The sequence below is a fragment of the Anguilla rostrata genome, chromosome 15, assembly GCF_018555375.3.
Source record: "Anguilla rostrata isolate EN2019 chromosome 15, ASM1855537v3, whole genome shotgun sequence".
Classification (NCBI taxonomy): Eukaryota; Metazoa; Chordata; class Actinopteri; order Anguilliformes; family Anguillidae; genus Anguilla; species Anguilla rostrata.
In genome coordinates, this window is record NC_057947.1 from 34788810 (window position 1) to 34812438 (window position 23629).

General features: G+C 48.8%; 1 protein-coding gene across 8 annotated transcripts in view; it reads left to right on the top strand.

Annotated features, from left to right (window-relative positions):
- LOC135241012 (fibroblast growth factor 14) overlaps positions 1-23629 on the top strand; it is a 190126-nt gene that overhangs the window by 141742 nt on the left and 24755 nt on the right. For all 8 annotated transcript variants that reach the window (XM_064311104.1, XM_064311105.1, XM_064311106.1 and 5 more), the window contains 2 exons: positions 2429-2539; positions 5111-5214. In XM_064311104.1, coding sequence (XP_064167174.1) covers positions 2429-2539; positions 5111-5214 — 215 coding nt within the window. The remainder of the gene's footprint in view (positions 1-2428; positions 2540-5110; positions 5215-23629) is intronic.

Below are 23629 nucleotides of genomic sequence, written 5' to 3' on the forward strand. Positions count from 1 at the left end.
GTATCATGTAATTTGCGGTGTTACGCAAGCGTTTTTATTGATGGTTTTGCGAGTTATGGGAATCGGTCCCGAACAGAACTGTAACAGCGCGAGTGAAATATGAGAGATGATGGAGTCTTTTAAAAGACTTCCCAACTCCCCCACACTGTGGGTGGGTGGTGCTTTTTCTTCGCGGTGAAGATCGCGTCGCCTGCGATCTGGAGCGACTTGCCGCTGGGATTCGCACGAGTCCTTTATGTGGGCTGGCCGTCTTAAATACAAACGGCTCGTTTCAGCACAGGAAGTCGTCCCAGCGCGCACCCTGCTTGGGACTGATTGGAGAGGTCCGGGTTTTGAAATGTTTGAGTAGTAGTCATCATCATCATCATCACCACCACCACCACTGGCACCACCATCATCACCAGCACCAGCACCCTCACCACCACCATAAAGTGATATAACCAAAAATCTGTTCTAAAAATAATACAGTAAGCTGTTAAATGGTAAAATACCATTAATACCACACTGGACTTCTCATTACTGCCACACTGAATTTATCATTATTGCCGTACTGGACCCATACCCTGAACATCCCCCTCAGTCTGTGTGTTCTTTGGTCACCCTGTAACCCCCCAATGATGGCTGAAGTGTGATATTAATTTAATGGCATCCGGTGTTCATCTGGGAATGCTGTTATAGGTTAGGACAGCAATCAGAAAAGATCAGGCACATGACCTGGTCCGTGTTTCCGTTTCCTTTATGGTTAAACCAGGGAGCATGGTGTGGGAGATTCTCAACCGCTAATCATCAACAATATATCACCGTTTTATTATATGTAATTTTATTTCTGAAACCATATTAATGATTTATGTACTACTTTTCACCTGCATCACTGTCTGTTATCCACTTGTAATGAATCACTTGATCACCTGTAGAACTGTCACCCCAGTAGATGACATCACCAGCTAACAAGCAATCAGCAGGATCAGAAGATGAAATGGCATTATAATGACTTGGTGTTCCTTTTAATGCATTGTAATAATACTGTATATATAACCTACATCTACTGAAATTAAATGCACCCCTGGATCAAACTGGTGAGAGTGATGTTAATAGTCTGTGCTCAGTTTGAAAAGTTGTGATTTATCCATTAATCAGAAAGGGACTCGGGGTTATTGTGATGTGACTGACGTCTGCTGGATCCGCTGCTTATTCAGACTGCACAGTGGACTGCACTTTGAGTGGCAGCATCCACACAAACACCGCGCCAGCGCAGAAGTCACTTTATATTCCCCTCAGGTGTATCACCTGAGGAACAACCCAACCTTTTTCAGCCATTAATTACATTCTGACAGGCTGACGGTAATTTTAATCGGCACTTTTCTTCTGGCCCCAAAAACTGCGAGATGCGAAACTGATTTTTTATTTTTCCATCGACGCGAGCTAGAAAATGCGTTTCGGGGGTGTGAAATCTGGGGGCTTAATTAAAATGTGGCCGTTGTCTGTCGCCGCGGGAGATAAACAGCGATATGTAATCATTCAGTTTACATGTGTAATCAGCGACGTGTTCATCGCGGAGAGGAGAAACGCGGCGAATGTCAATCTGTTTGGAAACGTTTGAGCGGCCATTAGCCCGCGCTGCCGTCTGAGAACAGGCACATAAATATTATGGTCTGTCCCGTTATGGCTTCAGATAAATGATTCCCTCTGATTGGATGTTCTGACGTTTCCCGGTGCGCTAAAACGAGAGCAGGGGGGGATTCTTCTGAGGAGATGGAGCACTTCCGCTCCGGTTCCCACGGCGAGCGGGGGAGTTATATTGATTGATTGACAGAGCGCATTGTTGATTGGCGAATGTAAAATGTCTCCCGTGCTTCGCTGTTGTACAGCCTGGAGGGGAATTAACCAGGAGCGATAGAAACAGCTGATATGCTTTATAGGCTGTGAAATTTGTTGAGGACAATCAATCAATAAATGACATCAGCGTACTGTGGGTTTGCATATCTGCCAATTAACTGTGCTTTGCGCCAGAGGCACTTTCTCTGGTGTTTGCATGGATTTTTTGATGAGCGATTCTTTTATTGTTAAATTTCACTGTGAAGCTTTTAACCATCGCTGTTGAAATGATTGCGCTTTGTCGTTCCGTCGTGAAGGTTTTATTGGTTCTTTTTTATCCTGCAGTAAATGTCTTAAATGTCAGAACAAGAAAGGGGGTCACAGAATCTTAAATGGTCATTACTGATTTTTTTCTCGTCTGTGATGGGCTGCTTTGGTTAACAATGCCATGTCTCTCTCTCTCTCCCTCTTTCTGTTTGTCTCTATCTCTCTTTTTCTCTCTGTCTCTATCTCGCTGTCTGCCTGTCTCTCTCTCTCTTTCTGTCTGTCTGCCTCTCTCTCTCTCTCTCTCTCTCTCTCTGTCTGTCTGTCTGTCTGTCTCTCTCTCTTTCAGATCCCCAGCTCAAGGGCATAGTGACCAGGTTATATTGCAGGCAGGGATACTACTTGCAAATGAACCCAGATGGATCTCTCGATGGAACCAAGGATGACAGCAGTAATTCTTGTGAGTTGCGTCATTTCTTCGTTTTTGCATTTCCTGTTTTATTTCCATTTCCTGTTTTGTCAGTTGCCCAATAGTGCCTGGTAAAAAAAAAAAAACATTAATTGGAGAAGAGGCCATTGGTGCACAGCGGCTCAGCACTATTTCAGGTGTATAATGGGCCCAGTCCAGGTTATTGTTTCTCTGTGTGAGGAAGTGTGAGTGCCTGCTTGTTCATACGGTCGGTTCCTGGGTAATGTTGTAATAAATACTCTGCAGTATCGAGTGCAGACCGCTGCGTATATAACCACGCTGGAAAGTTACGCAATTTAGGCCCCCTGTTTTATATCCCCGTGCATCTCCTTTCGGTGCTTTAAGCAGCTGCAGCAATTTCTGGGAACGGGAGCAATCCCTCTCCCGAGAACTTGGCCATCGAATGCACCTCCGATCTCTAATCTGCGTGCGCAAACATTAGTCTTCGCAATTACCCATGACCTTAAGCGCAGTCTGGAAGGGATGGGGGGGGGGGGGGGGGGGAGGGGGTTGAGAGCGGCCACACACTACTCTTCCTTTGCTCTGTTAAATATTTAATGCAGTGGCATCTTGGAGTTCAGTGCATACGATAAGAAGAAGAAAGAAAGCCACCATGGAAGAGGAGGCTTGAGCACTGCACTGGAATCAGATTGCATTTGTGCCACGTATGTGTTTCTCATTCTGGGGAAATGTCACCACAGATGGGCAGTCCCCCCCCCCACCCCCCTCCCCAAACTCTCGGCGATGTGCGATGGGTCTGTTTTCGGGGGTGGGGGGGTGGGGGGGTGGGGTCAGGCCTCTCTGCATGCTAACACTCCTGAGGTCTGAAAAGGGTCCAAAAGAGGTGGTTTCCCATGTGAGGACGTTGGGGCGGCGTTGGAGCCGATTGGAGACGCCGGTTTTTGGTTTTTTGTAGAGTGTGTCAGCGGCAGCTACGCATCCTCCGCCCAACGGACCGGGGTCACCTCACACACACGCAGCACGTTCACACACACACACACACACACACACACACACACACACACACGCGCGCGCGTAGCACGTTCACACGTTCACACGTTCACACACACACGTAGCACAGCACGTTCACACACACACGCAGCACGTTCACACACACAGCATGTTCACACACACACACACACACACACACACACACACACACAGCTGCTCGCCAGTCGAAACGTTGCTTCTCATTCAGAGTCAACGCATCACCTTTTTTTTTTTTTGACATTGTGATAATTTATAGGAAGTGTGAGACACTTTTTTGTGCACTGTAGTTCCAGCCAACTATGTACGAGTAAAAACGGTAATTGTTTCACCGTCAGTGTCAGTCATATGGAGGTTGGCCCTATAACATGTACAGTAATGCAGTGTTTGGTGTACAGCATGGTTAAAGAGGAGCCCCCGGCACAAGCCTTTTTATGGGTGGGCAATAATAACATGCTAAATGAGACTGAAAAGGACATTCTAACATGCTAGAGAAAGAAAAAACTAATAGCAATATGTGCTCTTAGGTCTCCATCTCACTGCCCTCTCATACACTGAGTGTGTTAGTGTGTGAGCATGTATACATGCCGACATGCTGTGTGTCCCTTCTCATATTCAGCATAGATGCCGTGGGGAAGATGTGTGCAACCACTGACATAACTGCTCATAAATGATACTTTGTGTGCTGATACAGTCTGACATGCTTATGAGTGCGAGCACACACATTATCGTTTTCTCCTCAAGATCTTCACTTCAGGGAATACGCCATTAAATCGTCAAATAAAATAAGACGAAGACAAAAGCGGTTATGGAAATGCTGCCATTGCGTAATCTTATTGAGGAGCTTCTTCATGTGCACAGTGTGTGCAGACTGTACGTGTATTAGCCTGAGGTGGTGCGTTTTTATCGCACACGGGACTGGAGCTGTGGGAACCAGCGCGGTGTCTGCGGTCTGTAAATCCTGTCTGCCCAGGCGGACCACTGACAGCGGCGGCCGTAAACGCTACTCGAGCGACGCGCCGTTTATTGTGCGGTTAAAAAAACTCCCTTGAGCTGCGGAGGTGCACTCTGTTACGGCAGGGTTTGGAGTAAACCTCACACACCCCCCGTTAGCCAAACCCTCACACACCCCCTAAACCCACGCCAGCCCCCATCCGCCGACCGCGTCCGAAAGAGCGGGCCCCCGGCCAATTAGAGAGCGTTTGGCCTGGTTATCCACGATTACAGGCGACCTCCTGTTCAGCGATCGCTGGCGGCGCAGCGTGCTGATTGGATGCCTGTTTCCTGTTAAGCGCACACGTGCGGCGACCCCTGGTGGAGACCGCTGGCGGCGTAGCGTGCTGATTGGATGCCTGTTTCCTGTTACGCGTGCGGCGACCCCTGGTGGGGACCGCTGGCGGCGTAGCCTGCTGATTGGATGCCTGTTTTCCCTGCGGTGGCGCTCGAGCTGCGATGCCGTTCTTGGCGACCCCTGGTGGAGACCGCTGGCGGCGTAGCGTGCTGATTGGATGCCTGTTGTGCGTGGAGACCGCTGGCGGCGTAGCCTGCTGATTGGATGCCTGTTTCTCTCTCCAGCTTTGTTCAACCTCATCCCTGTGGGCCTTCGAGTCGTCGCCATTCAGTCCGTGAAGACGGGGCTGTACATCGCCATGAACGGAGAGGGGCATCTGTACACGTCGGTAAGTCTCCCCCCTGCTGACCCTCTCTCTCTGTCTCTCTCTCTCACACCCTCTCTCTCTGTCTCTCTCTCTCTCTCTCTCTCTCTCTCTCTCTCTCTCTCTCTCTCTCTCTCTCTCTCACACCCTCTCTCTCTCTCTCTCTCAACCTCTCTCTCTCTCTCTCTCTCACTCTCTCTCTCTCTCTCACTCTCACTCTCTCTCTCTCTCTCTCTCACACCCTCTCTCTCTCTCTCTCTCTCTCTCTCTCTCTCTACACTCTCCTCTCTCTCTCTCTCTCTCCCCTCTCTACTCTCTCTCTCTCTCTCTCTCACTCTCTCTCTCTCTCTCTCACTCACTCTCTCTCTCTCTCTCTCTCTCTCTCATCACCTCTCTCACTCTCTCTCTTCCTCTCTCACTCTCATCTCTCTCTCTCTCTCTCACTCTCACTCTCTCGTCCTGGCTCGTTTTTGAAGCACCCCACAGGTGTGGTTCTGTGAGAAAGAGAAACTCAGGGAAAGCGCTTGTTTGGACGTAAAATTACCATGCCGGTTAGTACTGTAATTGCCCTGTAGGGGGCGTCTGCCTCGATTCAGGCTTGCTGTATCGCTCTGTTTGTGTCCTCCTGCTAAACACATTCATTCCTTGGGGTTGATTTTCAAAGGCAATTGGCCTTTTCTCCCCCCCCCCCTCCCCCCCCCCCTCCCCAGAAGTAACAAAATTAAAATTGAAGGTTAAACCGATGATATTGTAAGTCGTCCTGGAGACGTCCTTCCGACAAATAAGTAAGCATCTTAGAGAACACCCCAAGGTGCCCTTTAAAAATAATTCCTTGCAACAGAGGGAGTGTTCTTCCCATTCCATTTTAGTCCGTGTGACCGCTTGCACTGTAGCATACGTATGCAGTACAGGAGTAGGACATACATATATGCCTCCCCCCAGCTAAACACATCAGGGTTGATTGCCCCCCCCCCCCCAAGAAGTAACAAAATTCTAATTGTTTTGTGCACATGTATGGAAGCCATTTTAAGTGGTTTTACTGTAGATAGCCGTGTTTTCCCTGAAGCTATGTCTGTCACATTCAGTTTCTGTACAATGGAAATAAATTTGCCAGAAGTCTTCAGTGTGTGTAGGCTGGCTAATTGCTTTACAGGTAATGGAAAAAATTACACACAGTGCAATTTGTAGAATGTAAGAATATCTGTATTCTTTTCACTGCAATTAAATTCTCTTTTTCTCTCGCAAACACACCGCAAACTTGACAGACAATTGGAATATGACACGCCATTACTCAGACTGAAATAGATTACAGTTGCAAAATGGATGGCCGTGAGGTGTACGAAATGGCTTTCTTGTTTATTTTGTATGCGCATCACATAGTCACTGTGTTACAAAACACCATATCCTTTCTCTTAAAGACCTGGTATACTTCTGTGTACATTACAGGCAGACAGTATTTATGTCCTGCATCTGATTGGTTCTGTATTAATCAGCTAAGAGTCTGATTGGTTCTGTATTAACCAGCTAAGAGTCTGATTGGTTCTGTATTAACCAGCTAAGACTCTTGATTGGGTTTGTATTAACCAGCTAAGATTCTAATTATTTCTGAATTAACCAACTAAGATTCTAATTGGTTCTGTATTAACCAGCTAAAAGTCTGATTGGTTCTGTATTAACCAGCTTAAGACTCTGATTGGGTCTGTATTAACTGAGAGTAGCCACTGCGATGTCAGAAGTCATGACTCCCATAGCAACCGGAGACAAGCTGGCATATTATCCCTGTGGAATTCAGTATTAAATTCATATGAGTTGAACATTGAATTACTTAACAAAAAAAACAAAAAAAAATTACAAGAAGTGTACCCTTAGGACCACAGTGATTTCACAAGACATGGTTTAAGCACATGGCCTAAGGCTTTCAGGAGAGACGTTGGCCTCGGCTGAACTAAGTCTGTGAATTTGCTGAATGCTTCACAGGCTATGCAGCCATTTTAGAGGATGCTGCCTCAGCTACTGCCCGGCTACATGTCAAAGCCCCAGACATTTCGGGTTGTGTGGCCTCTTATAACGCCCTGAGAGCCTGGACAGTCTGTGGTGCCGCGAGTAGATGGATGGAGTGTAGCACAGTGGGTAAGGAACTGGGCTTGTAACCGAAAGGTCGCAGGTTCGATTCTCGGGTAAGGACACTGCCGTTGTCCCCTTGAGCAAGGTACTTAACCGAAATTGCTTCAGTATATATCCAGCTGTATAAATGGATACAATGTAAAAATGCTATGTAAAAGTTGCGTAAGTCGCTCTCAATGTAATGTAGATGAGATTGTGTGGCGTGTTTTCTGTTTTCTCGGATGTAGAGAGGAGGGTTGACGTGAGGTGCAGGGAGAGAGATTTGATTACTGAGCCGGGGACGTGCGCTAGCTTTGCTGTCCCCGTGCCGTTTGGGCGGGCGGTGTAGCGTACAGTGCGTGTGCGATTCGCCTCAAATTGTATTGGATTATTGTAATTGCATGGGAACACCAGGGCTTCCTCCTCTCCTCCTCTCGCCTGTTCGCTCCGAGTCACTCCTCTCGTTTATTCCACTAAGTCGCTCCTCTCCTCTATTCCACCGGGTCGGTCACAAAGTGCGTTAGCGGTGGGGAGAGGCGCCCCCGTGCACACAGCATATTCATGAGCTCAGGGTTTATGGCATTTCCATATTCCACGCGTCTGGCCGCGTCGGTTTTAATTCAATATGAGGCTGCGCATTTAGGGCTAAATGGATTCTTAGCATTTCTGCTCTTCGCCTGACCTTCGTCTGCCTCTCACAGAAAAGAAGGAAAGGAAATCTGGAAACAAAGGGCCTGTTCTTCTTTTCTCTTTCTTTTCTTTTTTTTTCTCCTCCAGAGATGGAGATGGAGTTATGTTGGCGGCAGGCAGGAAGTGCTGAGTGGCGCCTTAATGAGCACCTCTCCGTGGCGGTAAACAGGAGCGTGGGCTCCTCTCCGGAATCCGAACGCCACTGATGCGGTTCGGAGTGCTCCTCGCGGGCGGAGGCGGGGGTGCACGGGGGTAGGAGAGCCCCCCCCCATCACCCCCCCCCCCCATCTCGAAAGCGGAAACCCACCGAGTCCCGCTCGCTTATTTCCCCTCTAATGGGGGCTCGTAATCAGCTCTGGGGGGGGGGGTGGGGGGGGAACGCACCCACACTCTGCCCTGTCTGAATCACCGCGGTGATGGCGGAAAAACCCCCGCGCCTCCTTCCTGGGGGGGGGGAGCCCACTCTGCCGGAATCACCGGATGGAAACCGCACCTCCTCTCGGGGGGGGGGGGGGGACGGGGACGGGGGGACGGGGGACGGGGGGGGCGGGTGAAGATTGAAGGGTGGTTCTGCTCTCTCTGTTCTGGGCGTGAGGCTCGATTAGACCTGCCGATGTGTACGCTCACCCACCCTGCTTCCAGCTCCTGTGTGGAGTGTCTGTTCCAACACAACAACAACAGTCTTAAATTTTAATTTAAAAATCCACCATTGAAACTCCACCATATGACCATTAAGGGTTCAGTTTTGTAACCCTTTTTTTCTTACCTGCACTGATTGTAGGGTAATTAGGGATGCGATCTGTGTCCACAGATGTATAGAAGAAAGGGGATAAAATGGCGCAGAGCTCCTATTTCGCGTTACAGAATGGTGACACACTCCAGTGTCACCCCTCTGCTGTGTTTTTGTATTTTAATTTTAAATATAATCGTGGCCATTTTGAAAAGTCATGAGCTTCTCCGCGGTCTTTCAGTCGCTGAATTGGATGGTGTTTCTCTTTTCGTATTAAAAAAAGAGGGATGAGTTCCCTTAAAACCTATTTTGTGCATCACGTCTTTTCTGTGTTTTAAGCTTTGCGGCAAAACATTGTTTAATCAGCGACCACTGTTCTAGGTTCCTTGCATCAGGGGTTGCAAACTCCAATCGCAAATTTCATTTCTCTGTAGACTGTAAAGCTTTTTTTTGGCAATATTGTAAGATATTTTCCCCTGTGGGTAAGGGCAGAAGATTCCTGTTGAATAATTAATAAAGGTTTTCTCCTATTAATCCTACATGCCTTTAGAAATATGCTTTTCAGCTTTCCTGTAAATATGTGACGTGGAATAATCACATATTTATAGGAATAGATACACATAAACTATAACTGTTTAATAATAAAAAATCACACTGTGGAACAGGGCTACCCCATCCCTGTTCCTGGAGATCTACCATCCTGTAGATTTTCACTCCAACCCTACAGTAATTTGGCACACCTTATCCAACTAATTAGCAGCTCAACAGGATCTAGGGTTGGAGTGAAAACCTACAGGACGGTAGATGTCCTGGAACTGTAGAAGGGACGCAACACCACGCCTGTTGGGGACAGTCATCAGGATTCATACCATTTGTGTTACCTTAATCATCTACCTTTTCAGGCCTTGGAGGCCTTCCATTTGACTGTACCTCCTTGATGGGCGTGGCCTTAATTGGCTTGCTGGCCCTTCCACTTGGCGGTTCTTGATTGACAGGCGGCAAGGCTCTCTTTAATTCAAAGCCGCGCGCCAGATGGACTCGGTGTGTTAGCGTGTCCTGTGAAACAGAGCTTCTGAGAAAGCTGATCTCCTTTCTCACGGTGAAAGAGCTGCAGTAGGCTGTTCCAGTGAGGGATGTGGAAGGTGTTGCCTGTGAGTAAATGTAAATCTCGTTAGTTGTTTTTTTTTTGTTTTCAGGGCGTGACTGAATGGCTCAGTTAGCCGTTGACGTTGGCAGTTGATAGAGCATCATTACAACGAGGCGATATATATATACAGCACAAACAATGGCTTGATAACCAAGCACTGAGCCCATTGTGTGGAGCTCTGCTGGAAGGGCTGAGCATTTGGATAAACACAATTATCAAACTGTTTTGTGTACAGAAGCTGTGTCCACGGCTGGATTTCTCATCGGGTCCGAGTCGAGCGTGCCTTCCTGGACAGGATGTCAGTGCATTGCTTGACCATTTCTCCAAATCACAGTGATCTTAAGCGTCATCTAGAAAGGCCGTAGGACTCCATTTTAAAGCTGTCTGTTTGATTAAGCTGGGGATGGAAGACTCTGTCCTGAGTGTTGGGTTCATGAGAAGCTTTAATGCAGGTGGGCTTTTTGTAGTTTCAGTTTGTAGCACTGGCCTGGTCGTTGTTCTCCTTCTGAGGAAGCTCTGGGGGTGTGTTCCTTGCCAGGTGAACAGGTGATAGGTTTTACCTGAACTCACAGGTTCCTTTCTCTGTATATGGCCCTTTCTGTGTGGAGTTTGTATGTTCTCCTCTTGTGTGAGTTTCCTCCAGGTACACCAGCGTCTTCGCTCAATCCAAAGACATGCAGGTTAATTGGAGACCCTATGAGTGTATGAGTGTGTGAGTGAATGGTGTGTGTGCCCTGCGATGGATTGGCAACCTGTCCAGGGTGTATTTCTGCCTCCCTCCCAGTGCATGCTGGGATAGCCCCCCATGACCATGCCCAGGAATAAGCACGTTAGATAATGGATGCTTGATAGGTAATGTCTATACACACATTTGTAGTGTGCCATACACGTGTTACTGGATTTTATTTATTTTTTCCTACCTAGAAATATTCTCAGATTGCATTGTCCTTAGGGAGACAGTTTTAAATTTAAAGTTAAACTGATTAAATAAGTGGAACTGGCGATTCAGGTGGGTTCTATGCGATTTTTATCACACTTGTATGTCCAGGAATTCAAACAAATGAATTTTCTCCAGTGGAAAGAAGGGTGGTTTTGAGCGGACTCTTCCTGCAGTCCTGGCACCTTACTCAACAGATGGCTTTGTGTGAAATAACTTCTCTAGTGTTAATTGCGAACTCGCTGGGTTGTAAAAAAAAAAAAAGTGAGTACGCACATCGGGTGCTTTGAGTTCAAACTGTTTCTGAGCCGCGACTATTTTCCCCCGCAAATAACTAAAGAAATACAGCTAGGCATCTTGGTAAATGGACTGCATTTGTATAGCGCTTTTATCCAAAGCGCTTTACAATTGATGCCTCTCATTCACCCATTCACACTCACGGTGAAAGGCTGCCATGCAAGGTACCAATCAGCTCATTGGGCGCAATTAGGGGTTAGGTGTCTTGCTCAGGGACACTTCGACACGCCCCGGGCGGGGAATCGAACCGGCAACCCTCCAACTGCCAGACAACCGCTCTTAGCTCCTGAGCTATGTGGCCCCGCCCGCTTGCGGTCGTGTAAAAAGCCGCAGCGACGGGGGGTTCTGCGTGTGAGGCTGCAGGGGTGAGCTCAGGTTTACGCTGGCCTGTAAAATCTAAAATGGCTGCAATAAAAAGAGTCGTGTGCAGTCGGCGAGAGGCTGGATGAGCACGCCCGTGTGCATCATTTTATTTGCGCGATTTTTAAATCAAAACGACACCGCTGCTTCGCCCCGGTACTTTTAAAAATATTTCTCAGGAACAAAGCAGTCCAGCAAAAAGAATAAATAAATAAATAAATAATGACTACAATATGTGACAGATATGAAAAGTCAAATGGAAAATTAAATATTTCTGAATGTTTTAAATGTTAAGGATGTGAAGAATAAAAAATGTTTTATTTCTTTTTTATTTTAATGCATTAGCCGTGCATTTACTGCTATATTAGCCTATTTGTGATTCATGGGGGAAGCCAGATTTGTCACGTGACCTTCATTATGTCTGAAGTACTCCACTTCCCTCTCTAATCTCCTGCTTGTGTCGGGGGGGCGGGGGGGCGGGGGGGGTGGCGGGTACGCCGGGGGGACTGGTAAGTGGGTGGGGGGGACGGGGGGGTACGATCATGGAAGCTGGTGGGGGGACCAGTTTCATGCTGTAACGAGCAACAAGGTCAGAGTTATTCATCAGTGCTGGTCTGGCAGCCCTAACCGGGGGCGGAGAGGGCTAATAATAGAACGGTTTCCTGGACAGCGTTGTGGCAGCGGGGCGATCTTCACCGGGGGGCTCAACGCTAACACCCCTCAGCAGCCGAAATGCCACGGGGAACGCCTGAACCCCCCCCAGCCAGATTTAACCAGATTTAAATCCCGGCTTCGAGGCAGAGCACTGAGCTGAGCGGCTCTTCTGTTCTCATGAGGAATGGTGACAACAGTTTAGTTGGAAAATATTGTGCAGGCGGTAAAAAGACGGTAAAAAAAGAAGTTACGTGTTACAGTCACTATGTTAAAAAAGGCTTTAGTTTGCTATATAAGTTTGAAAGACAAGGCTGTGAATGGAGAGACAACACAATTTGGGGAGCAGTCTGAACAGAACGATCTCCATTTCTGTCCCACGCTCGTCTCGTGCTGGTATGTGCCGTGTCAGAAACACTTTTCCACATCCACATATTTATGACACGGTTCAGTATTTGCGCTCTTCATCGTCTTCCGTGCCTCGGAAGATTCCGGAGAGAAGGTGGTGTTTTCCCCGGCTGTATGCTGTCTGTCATATGAACAGCAGGGTGGCTGGTGGAGCGGGGGGGTGGGCGGGGGTGTCTCTGAATATGGGCACCCCAGGTGTGTGCACATGCCGGATCTGGAGCCGTCCGTAGTCGCGGAAACAGACACGCCGGACCACGCCGCGTTTTTGACTGACGCGCGTCAGAATCGGGACGTTCCCCGAGATGACCGGCGTCCGCGCCCGCGGTACCGTTCGCCGGCTCGTCTCCGTGACGATGACGGATGGCTGCAATTACGCGAGAATGGCGCAGCGGCAGGGGCGGGGGGCGGATGCGGGGGGGGCCGGGGGGGGGGGGTAACCTTCCTTCCCCTTTTTCTGGGGTACCCGGGCGGAAACACATTCGTTTCATCTCCCTTCTCCGTCATTGGATGCCCCGTGTTTATTTCAGCTATTTATAGCCGGGGGAACTGAATATGCAGCCGGGATGTCCTGCACTTACCAGGCAAATACATATGACACACAAAATGCTGGCGGTGGGGAAAAAAAAAAACATTTTTATTATTAACATGACACAGAGTCGGTGGCAGAGAATGTCTAGGATGTAAAGGAGGGGAGCTTTTATCTGTCAGTTAGGAGAGGACAACGGCGTCGCAAAAACCCGCTGAGGATCACTGGCTGCTGAAAGTGTCGTGCAGGGAGGCAATGGGACGAAAAGGGTGGATGTACTGTACTGTGATTGTCCAGGTATCCAAGAGGGGGAGGAGGAAAAAAAAAAACCACGTCAGCCTGCCTGCCCACACGTCTTCAGCACAGAGCCTGAGTTACCGGCCCATCCGAAGGAGCCTGGTTCCAAACAGCCCGATGCCTCACTGCAGCACACACCTTAATAACCCGTGTCAGACGGATTCAGCGGTAGCATATTTATCGATGCGCCGTGGCCGTTTGCTTATTTATTTCCCTGACGTCTGGTCCCCCGGGGCTGGTGAGCGCGCCATATAGACGTCCTCTTGTGTGGCTGCACATCAAAGCCATTGATTCAGGTGCCCCCCCCCCCCCCTCACCCCTCCCTCAGTAAGGTCTGAGTGGGCTGGGCTGGGCCCGGACGGAGAGTGCCAGTGGGAGCTTATGATCTTTAGGAGTCAGGAAGTGCAGCAAAGCAGACAGGGTCAGTGTGGGATATTTATTTCAGGATAAAAGTATTTATTTCAGATATAACAGAAGCCAACATTTTATAAACGGGAGCACTCACCCCAGGAGTCATGAGGTGGGTGGTGGGCGAAGGTTCTGGAGGTTCAGGACGCGATGGGGAAGCCCTTTGCGTGAGCCAGTGCGGAAAGAATGTTGAAAATTGGGCATTACAAATTCAGGTGGGATTAGAGACGGCCAATTTTTTTTAATGAACTTTCTTTTGAAGAAATGGTAATCCTGAAAACAGTTTACCAACCAGGATTTGAACCGATAACTGCACGGTTTTTAATTTCCATAATCGTTAAACAACTCTCATCACACGCAACTTGCCTACAAGTTGCCTACTAGAATCTGAGTTGAAATGCTGAGCTGTGCTCATGCTGTTTGAAGACAAGAAGACAGAATGTGGAGTTCAGAACAGGAAGATAAAACATTTGGCAAGCAGATTATCCATAATATATGTTTCACAACATGCTATCAGCATGCATCAGAGATGATACGGCCAAACAGTTCCCTCGTGTTTCCATAGCTTGTATATTTGTAGAAAGCCGTACAGTATAAATCCATCATAGAGTTTTCCGCTCTACTTCAGACATCAGTGAGCTATGGCCTTCAAACATACTGAACAACTGTGTGAAGTGGTACTTTCAAATGTGCTTCCTTTCAGATCTTTGTCACTTTGTCTTTTTACCCCTTTGTCTCATTAACCCTTTAAGGTGTGAGATCTCAAATGCGCCATCAGAATGTTCTTAACTGAAAATTCTAACGCTGATGTAACAATCACTACTGGTAACAGAACACAGTGGAGTTCTAGAACACTTGTAATTTTGAAAAAATTACTACTCTTCAATTACTACCTGCTCTTCAAAGGTGAGCTAACGTTGTGCAGTGAAGGGCTGTTCAGTCTTTAACGTGCAGTGGTGACTCCGTTTGGAGGACGGCACTCAGGACGATCGATGATCAATCTCACCCGGCCTTTTTGTGGCTCCTTTGGCTCTCGGGTTGTGAGAAAAGCTAACCGTTCGCCTAAATAGCTTTTTAATCCTTTCGCAAACCATTTCCACGTGGGCCGTTGACTTTCATTGACTTCCTGTCAGTGTCTAAAAGCTGCTTTGTGGTGCGCAGAGGAGTTTTTATGACGTTTTTTTTTTGGGAGTACGTTCGTCGTGTTGGTCCTCCTCCGGGTTCTTCACTCCCAGGGTTTTGCGTGTGACTCATACGGAGAGACCCGAAAGGTCGCGTCTGGGCTTCCTGTCCTCGTCGTCCGTGCGGGACGCTGGTGTCTCCTGCTCATTGGTCCACGCGAAGGCGGCGGGGCAGCGCGGTTGGTTGATTGTGATCTCACGCCGCCCGCGAGGATAATGCTGTCCTAATTGAATCGCACCGCTCTGTCACGTACACCACGTCTGCACACCGCGCTCTCTCTCTCCCTCTCCCTCTCGCTCTCTTTCTCTCTCACCGTTCACCTTGCTGCTTTTTTCATGGCGAAGAGGAGGACGAGGAGGAGGAGGAGGAGGAGGAGGATGTTTACTGTGTGACAGGCGGTGACTGCCTCCATTGTTGTGGGGGCAGACACACACATCCTGTTAACCGTAGCTGCTGAACACATCGCCGGTTTCTACGGTTTGTTCAGCCTGCGATAACGTTTATACGTCGAGACTGTTTACGGTGTCATTTTGACGCACTCCCAATCACGCAGTGCCGGCCAAATAACCCGCTGGTGCAGGTGAATGGGCTCCTGAGCCTCTGTGTTGTGAGTTGTCAGTGAAATGGCAAACCCATCCTGTGGGGGGGGGGGGGGGTCCAATCCTATCTGAAAATCAGCTGGTGTGGGTGCTGGATTTCCGTTATGGCCCAGCTCTACTACACCTGATTCAGCTAATTAATTAATCATGGTCTTCAATCAAGACCTTGGGAAGTAGAATCAGGTGTCTTAGCGCTGAGTTAAAAACAAAAAAACCAGCACCCACACCGGCCCTTTTCAGGTGAGAGTGGACACCCCTTCCTCAGTGGGTGTAGCATGGCTGCAGAGGGGGCTGCAGCAGTGCAGTTTAATGGGTAAGGAACTGGTCTTGTAACCTGAAGGTCACAGGTTCGATTCCCAGGTTAAGGACACTGCCGTTGTAACCTTGAGCAAGGTACTTAACCTGCATTGCGTCAGCGCATACCCAGCTGTGTAAACGGATGCAGTGTAAATGCTGTGTAGAAGTTGTGTAAGTCGCTCTGGATGAGAGAGTGTGCTAAATGCCTGTAATGTAATGTACAGGGCTGCTGGAGGACTCCTCTGGCCAGCACACACACGGCCTCATGCAGCTGCAGGGCCCAATCTAAAGAGAGAAGATTTATGGCGGGTCTCAGCAAAGCCTGGACTGAAACTGCACTTATGTCGTGTCTTTATAAGTTATTTTCTTTTTATCTGGCGGTATTCTGCCAAGCCCCTGCCACCCCCAGGAGATCTGAATGAGGAAAGTCAAAGTTTTTGAAAGGCAGGGTCATGCTGGATCAGGTTTTCTTTTGCTTCAATACAAAGTCATTCGGTGGAATTTGTAGACTTTTTTTTTTTTTCCCCCAACTGCAAAAATGATACTTTAATATATTGTATTATCATTGTATAATGAACTATTTATAATTATTATTATCGTTAATTTAATTTACAAAATATATTTTTAAAATAAATTATTCAATTGCTAAATTATACATTTTAATTGGATGATTACGTGTTTGATAAATCTCGTATTCATCTAATAACTCCCAAGTAATTTAGCAGTTAGCCTGAAACACTTGATTTAAAAGAGACCTCATTATATACCCCATACTGACCATTTTAATTACTACACCCTTCATATTCATATTGATATTTCAGTTTTCCTTATGTTTCCCCACATGTTAGGAACCGTCGGCACAGGTAGGGGCAATTCACTGCATTTAAACGAGCTTCAAAAACTAGCGGCTGGAAGAGATGGATAATTAAAATCGCGTTTTTTTTACGCTTGCATCATTCACGGTGATGAGAAAAATATCTCATCTTCTCTGTGAGTCTGTCTGCTTGCTTCTCTTTAAATTTTATTTAGAAGACAGTTGATCACTCAGCTGATTGGATGAGTAATCAGGCTAGTTCTCGCTGTGCTTTGGGTGCTATGACCCTCGTACTTACACATGCATTTTGGACATTTCATTTCATGACCCTTGTGCCATTGAAGTATAAAATGTGGTAGATGTAGATGCACTTGGTAAGGAAACGTAAAACTGAAGACGGAATAACATGAATAACATAACATAACAGAGTGCAATGATTTTTGAATGCATGTATCACAACGTAATACACTAAACGTGCTTTCGTGTGAATGTTCTAAAGGGCGAAAGCGTGTTTTCCACAGGAGTGTGATGTGATCTGGCGTTTAATGGATCGGCTTTAGATAAATAAGCTGGTTCAAGCAGCCCTGCCACGCCGCGTGTTCCTTTGCTGTCTTGCAGTCTGGGCGCGAGCTGCACCAGACGTGTAATTGTGTCTGTAGCGGTGATAGCATCTTCCAGAGCCCCTGTTTGTGGCTCCTTTTTATTTGATTGTGCTTTGAAATTGTGACAGAGAATCCCCCCCCCACTCGATGAAAGAAAATCGAGACACGCGTTGTCAGGGAGACTTACAAGGAGCACGCGACACGCCCGTTACGCGTCCCGTGGCTGTCCGGACGCGTTTCCTGTCTTCCTGGGGTTACTGGCCCATTACTAGGAAACCATGGCAACGAGAGGCCTTTCATCCACAGCGTTCCGCCGCCGAGCGGAACCGTGGGCTAGCGCCCGCCGCCGCCGCCGCCTTTGATGTTTGATGAAACGCCGAAACGCGTGCAGGGGGGGGCTGCCACTCGGGCTGAAATCACCTTATCCACCCCGCCCCCACCCCCCCCACCCTAAACCCCCAGCTTCACCCCGGCTGCAATTGACACTAAATCAAAGGGAACAGGGCCAGACGCGGCTTTATGTATGGATCCGCCCCCCCCCCCACCCCCACCTCGTCTCGCCATCCCCTCCCTCCCCCCCCAACCCCCCCGTCTCATCTGCACACATCTGGCTGCTCTTTAAAGGATATTAGCCAGGCGCGGTTTGTGCCTGACAGATAAAATGGCGTACGCTTCCTTATCCTTATTTATGGGTTACCGCCATCCTTGCTCTGTTGCTCTTTGAAGTCGGGACATGTGACCTCTTTTTACGAGAAATGGAAGTCGCGATGCTGCTGCGTGTTGGCGGGGGTCAGAATGTCCGATCTTACGTATGCTAACGCGTGCGTTCACTTTTGGTGATGAGAAGAGACGGCACGAAACACAGAAACACTCTCTGCTCTTGTATCTTTCTAAAAATAAAATCTCTGTCTCATTACTGGCTGCATTGACTGGGGATGAAGCAAAGAAGCATCGTTATCACATCCCCACTGAGGCCTGCGCTCCCCTTTAGCTGCACAGCTTAGCGTGCAGCTACGCCAAGTCTAGCGTTCGTTTGGCCATCGAGTGGTTTAGGGCTTGGGTCTGGCACCTGATGGCTGAACAGGGGGGTGCTTCTGGGGTTCTGGAGTCAGGGGAGCAGACGCCACCCCTGGCGAGGAAGCCGGTGAAGTGCACGTCCGGGACGTCCCACTTGGACCCTCGTTACTCTCGTTCTCTCTTATTCGGCTGTGACACGGGCGCGGAGTCAGCAGGATGTCACCCGTCCCAGCGGGGGAGACGGATGCGCTGTTTGCGCCCCAAGGCTGCGGGGCGGGGCCGTGCCTCACTGTCAGACGCGCTGCGGGGCGGGGCCGTGCCTCACTGTCAGACGCGCTGGGGGGGGCGAGGGGTCGGGCGGGGGGGGCGGGGCCGTGCCTCACTGTCAGACGCGCTGCGGGCGGGGCCGTGCCTCACTGTCAGACGCTCTGGGGGGGGGGGGCGGGGCCGTGCCTCACTGTCAGACGCGCTGGGGGGGTGGCGGGGGGCAGGGGGGGGGGCAGGGTGGAGGAAAAGCCTATTGAAAGCAGTAAAGAAGCGCTGTCTGACTCAGGAGGGAGAGAGGGGTGGGGGGGGGGGTGTCGGGATGGCTCTGTTCAGGTAGAAAGGCCCACATGCCTTCTCGCTGCGCGCGAGTGAGGGGGTACTGACTGGAATCAGGGGCTCACCGTGGGGTACGGCCCCAAACCCCTGCCCAGTCAGGCCTGTCCCACCGCAGCCTGAAAGGAGCGGGCAAAATGAAGGCACTGTTTTTATTTTCCCCCTTTCTAAAAGAGTGAGAAGGGCTCACTTAGACACCCCCCCTCCTCCCTTTACAAGAGGGGAACCCGTATCTGAGAGAGGTGCCGTGCCTGGAGGGGGGATCTGCCCAAACAGGCCGCGCCCCCTCCTGCTGTGTGCCCAATGAGGGCTGCACATCACTGACATTTTTACCGCCGTGGCACTGGCGTGGACCAATCAGTCAGTCCCTCCCCTACCTGCATCTTCGCTGGCTAAAGTAGCAAAACGCTGCTCTGCTAGGCTGGCTTTGCATTGAGTAGCAATTGAAAATCAATGACATAATGAGCTCTACCCAGGGCCTGCTTTTTTCGGAGGCTGGGGCAGTTCCCCCCCACCCCCCGGGGGACAGGGCCTCTGTCTGCCTGTGCCCTGCTCTTTTTTGGCGGTCCTCTGGGTGAGGGCTGTGGGACGGAAAGAGCTCACTCGTGGAGGGGAAGGTGCACTCAGCAGGAGAGAACGCACCTTTGCCTGGTTACTGTGTGAGTGTCCTTCTGAGTCCGGAGAAGCCTCTTGTGTTTAAAAAAAAAAAAAAAAAATCAATAAAAAAGCTCTTACCGACAGGTGGTGAATGAGGGAAATGAGTTCCCAGAAGCCCTCGCTGTCTCTGAACGCACAAATTTGGCCAGCAGAAGAGCATGCGGCATTGAGGAAACGCCGCCAGTGGAATATGATTAATTACCGGTTTTTATTGTGAGTGCGGCTACGGTAACGTTGATTGACAGGAGAGGTGGCCAGGAGAGACACAGGGGCTGTAGATTGCTGCATTATGTGAACGCCTCTTGTTAAATGTTCTGCTCCTTTAGGTGTTCTACAGGGACACGGTCTACACAGCCCCTGTGCGGTGAAGTCTTTGTCACGCTCTGATTGGTCAGCGTGCCAACTAAAGACTTGGTTCTAGGTTCTAGGTTCCAGGTTCCAGGCATTCGTTGTTACACAGAGTGAAAGGACCAGTCCAAGTAGTTCTGCTGATGGCAGAATAGCTTCACCTCTGGACACACCTCTCCTCCAACACACACACACACGCACACACACACACACACACACCAACACACACACCAACACACACTCGCACACACACGTACACACACTCACATACATACACCTTCCCACCAACAGACGCACATACACACACATACATAAATACGTATGCACACAAGTACACATGTGCACACATGCATCCACATACGTGCGCACACACAGACAGAGAGGTGATGTAAAGCAGCAGCTGCTGTAACCTTACTCGGACAGGGCGAGCCAGCAGGGACATCAGATGCTGATTCAGAAGAGCCAGATAACGGTTTTAATGGTACCATATAAAAGCGGTCGACAGTTTAATCTCGCTGCATTTAAAATAGGATCTCCACCCTCAACCCCAAATATAAAACACTTCCCTGCCGCAGTTTCGCACGGATTAGCATGGTGGGCGCTGCGCAGCTCTCTGCTAGATTTGTGTCTCATTTGCTATTTAGTTTGTGTATTTATTCGGAATAATAACTCAGACTTGGTTCAGTTGCTTGTCTACGGGAAACCGTTACAAACAGTCATCACAGATTAACACAGCCGGATCTGCCGTATTCATATCTGCTCATTTTCCTCCCGAAGATTTGACAAAACATTTGACCTCTAACAAGAATGCTCCAAATTGTGTGTCAAGACAAACTGCACCGATAAATTACCATTTTAAAGGCTGAAAGTCGTCCTTTGGTTTGTGTGACGGTACATTAGTGTCTCATTTTAAGCCAGCACAGTATAACTGCTGCTTTGTTTTTTTTTTTAGGCAGTGGAGTTTCCCAGTGTATTCAGAGATGAAAAAGCAGGATAGCATGTCTCTTTTTGCAGTAATTTATTGCTGGATTGGCTGGCATGTCTTTTTGGCTTGGCATCTCTAAGGCACAGAGAGCTGTATTTTTAATGCAGTTTACTCTCTTAATAATAAATCTAGCAGCTCTACCTTCCAGCTGTGTTTGCATATATGTGTGCGTGAGTGTGTGTTTGTTTGTGTGTGTGTGTGTGTGTGAGTGTATGTGTGCGTGTGGTGTATATGTATGTGTAAGTGTATGTGTGTGTGTGGTGTATATGGTGTATATGTGTAAGTGTGCGTGTGTGTGTGTGTGTGTGTGTGTGTGTGAGTGAGTGTATGTGTGTGAGTGTGTGTGTGTGTGTGAGTGTGTGAGTATGTGTGTGAGTGTATGTGTATGTGTATGTATGTGTGAGTGTGTGTGTGTGTGTGAGTGTATGTGTGTGTGTGTGTATGTGTGTGTGTGAGTGTGTGAGTATGTGTGTGAGTGTATGTGTGTGAGTGTGTGTGTGTGTGTGTGAGTATGTGTGTGTGTGTATGTGTATGTATGTGTGAGTGTGTGTGTGTGTGTGTGTGTGTGTGTGTGTGTGTGTGTGTGTGTGTGTGTATGTGTGTGGTATGTGTGTATAGTGTTTGTTTCAGTACCTGTTCTGTTTAGTCCTTGTTGGCGGTAATGAAAAGAATCTGCACAGGTTTCCTGTGCTGGAACACTGCACATGTAGAGCAGGACGGGAGGGAGCCTGTTTATCTACTAGTGCAGCGTAGAGGGAACCACACCTCACCAGTGTAGGGCACACTGCTAACCCACCGGAGTGGGGGGTAGGGGGGCACCCAGCCCCTGTGCCACCCGTGCCACCACGCCCGCTGATACCGCCTACCGCTCAGAGAGGCGATGAGAACAGGGCGGTAGAGCAGTGATCCGTCGGCAGAATGGATGCATTTCCTGCCTGGAGGCATCATGGGATCCAGAGTGTTTGATCACGTCAGTATTATCTCCTCCCCCTGCCCCCTCTTCTCTCTTAGCGGAAACGGAAATTGTTCTTCCTCCAGCTTGGAACATAACTCACCGGTGGGGAATTGCCGTTACCTAGTAAACAGGGCAATTAAAAAGCCAAATTAAAATCCGTCAGAACTTTATTGTTATTTATTTATTTATTTATTTATATTAATGGAGGTGGCAGTCAGGGGGAGGAGTGTAACTCCAGTCCTCCCAGGTTTCCTGTGCGTTTACAGATGCGCTCAGTCCCGTGTCTGACACGGCTGTGGTGGGGCGACAGGCCCTCTGACCCACCACCACCACACCGGCAGCGGCGGCCATTTCCTGCATCTCCCCCGGCCAGGACGGCATCTGGTGCCAGGCCCCTCGAGGTCCGGAAAGCTCCAGAAAGCTCAGCGGAGCAGCAGCCAATCACGCTGGCTCATGGGAAAATGGAGGGAAGACGTGACGTGACGGCCACCGCCGCGCGTCTGTGACATCACCGCCACGGAATGCGGCTCGAGCGGAACGCTGCTCGATCGTTACCGCGTTGCCGCGGCGACCGGTCATCTGGTCCGGAATAGAAATGATTAGAGAAGCCGGCCTTGCAGCGCTGGCCCTCCCTGATCCCCTCCCGTCGGACGACCCCTCCGATCCGCTGCGCATGATTAATGCCTCGTTTATCCCTCCGATCGTTAAAGTCGCGCGCGCAAACAGAACGCGTCGAAATATTAATCATCTGGGGTCCCGGAGTTAAACGCCTGCCTAATGCGCCGTTTTGGCGAACGGGTCTGAGTAATCCTCTCTTAAGCACCGCCGGCGCGCGCGGCTCTGGCCAGATCTGCTCCGGACGCTTCCGTCAGCTGGACGCGCGGCCTCCTGTCGGGTGAGGCTGGGCCGAGCGACCGACGGGGAGGAAACGTGTTTTTGGTCGTTCGTTCTGTGCTCTCTCTCGCTTCCTGCTGTAGGGCAGCTGTCCTCCTGCTTGTGACACCCCTTAAATGTCAGTATTGCAGGGTCAGTGTCTTTTTATTTTATAGCCTTGTGCTTTCTTTCTACGGTTTGAATCGTTTCTTTTGTTTTATTGTTCTATTTTCTGTGCTGTGTTTGCCCAGTCTTGTTTCCTGCCCGTTTATGAGGTGTCTGTTTTATTGTTTTTATGTTTTTTGTGATTTAAAAAAAAAAAATGCCTCGTGCTTTTAACCTTTTGCATCTACATTTCTCACTGTTCTCCTCTCTGCCTCTCTTAATTATCTGTGAAGCATTTTTGCGCAGTGCCATATAAATAAAGTTATGATTGTTTTTAAGAGTTATTGTAGCGGGAATTCAGTGCCACGGCGAGAAAAGGATGCATTTGGCGCGGCACACGGGATCTCTTCAGCAGATGAGAGTGCTTTCTGAAAGAGAGAGAAGCTGTCTTAATTAGAGGTGTGGGCGAAGAAGGCTGTGTGCGCAGGCCAGGGAAGTCATTTACAGGAGTTTTAAAAACATTTCAAAGTTTCTTCTTTTTTTTTTGTTAACTGTTTATTGGTTTTCCTAATATCGTGACATGTAAACAATCATTGCACCCGGTGGGGGGGCCGAACAACAGTTTAAACCTGCTGGAATCGAGGAGATTAAGAGAAAAAAAAATCAAATTATTTTCAGATTTCAGATTTGAGAACAGATTTTATTTTTTACCCAACCTTGGCAGTACTTTTACAAAAGTAAGGCTTCAGAGCAGAAAGACGCATTGGAAAACCACAGTACTTATGTCCTGTATATATTCTATTTGAAAAATTAAATTCTGTTATTATTAATGTTCTGTTAGCAGGCTGCGT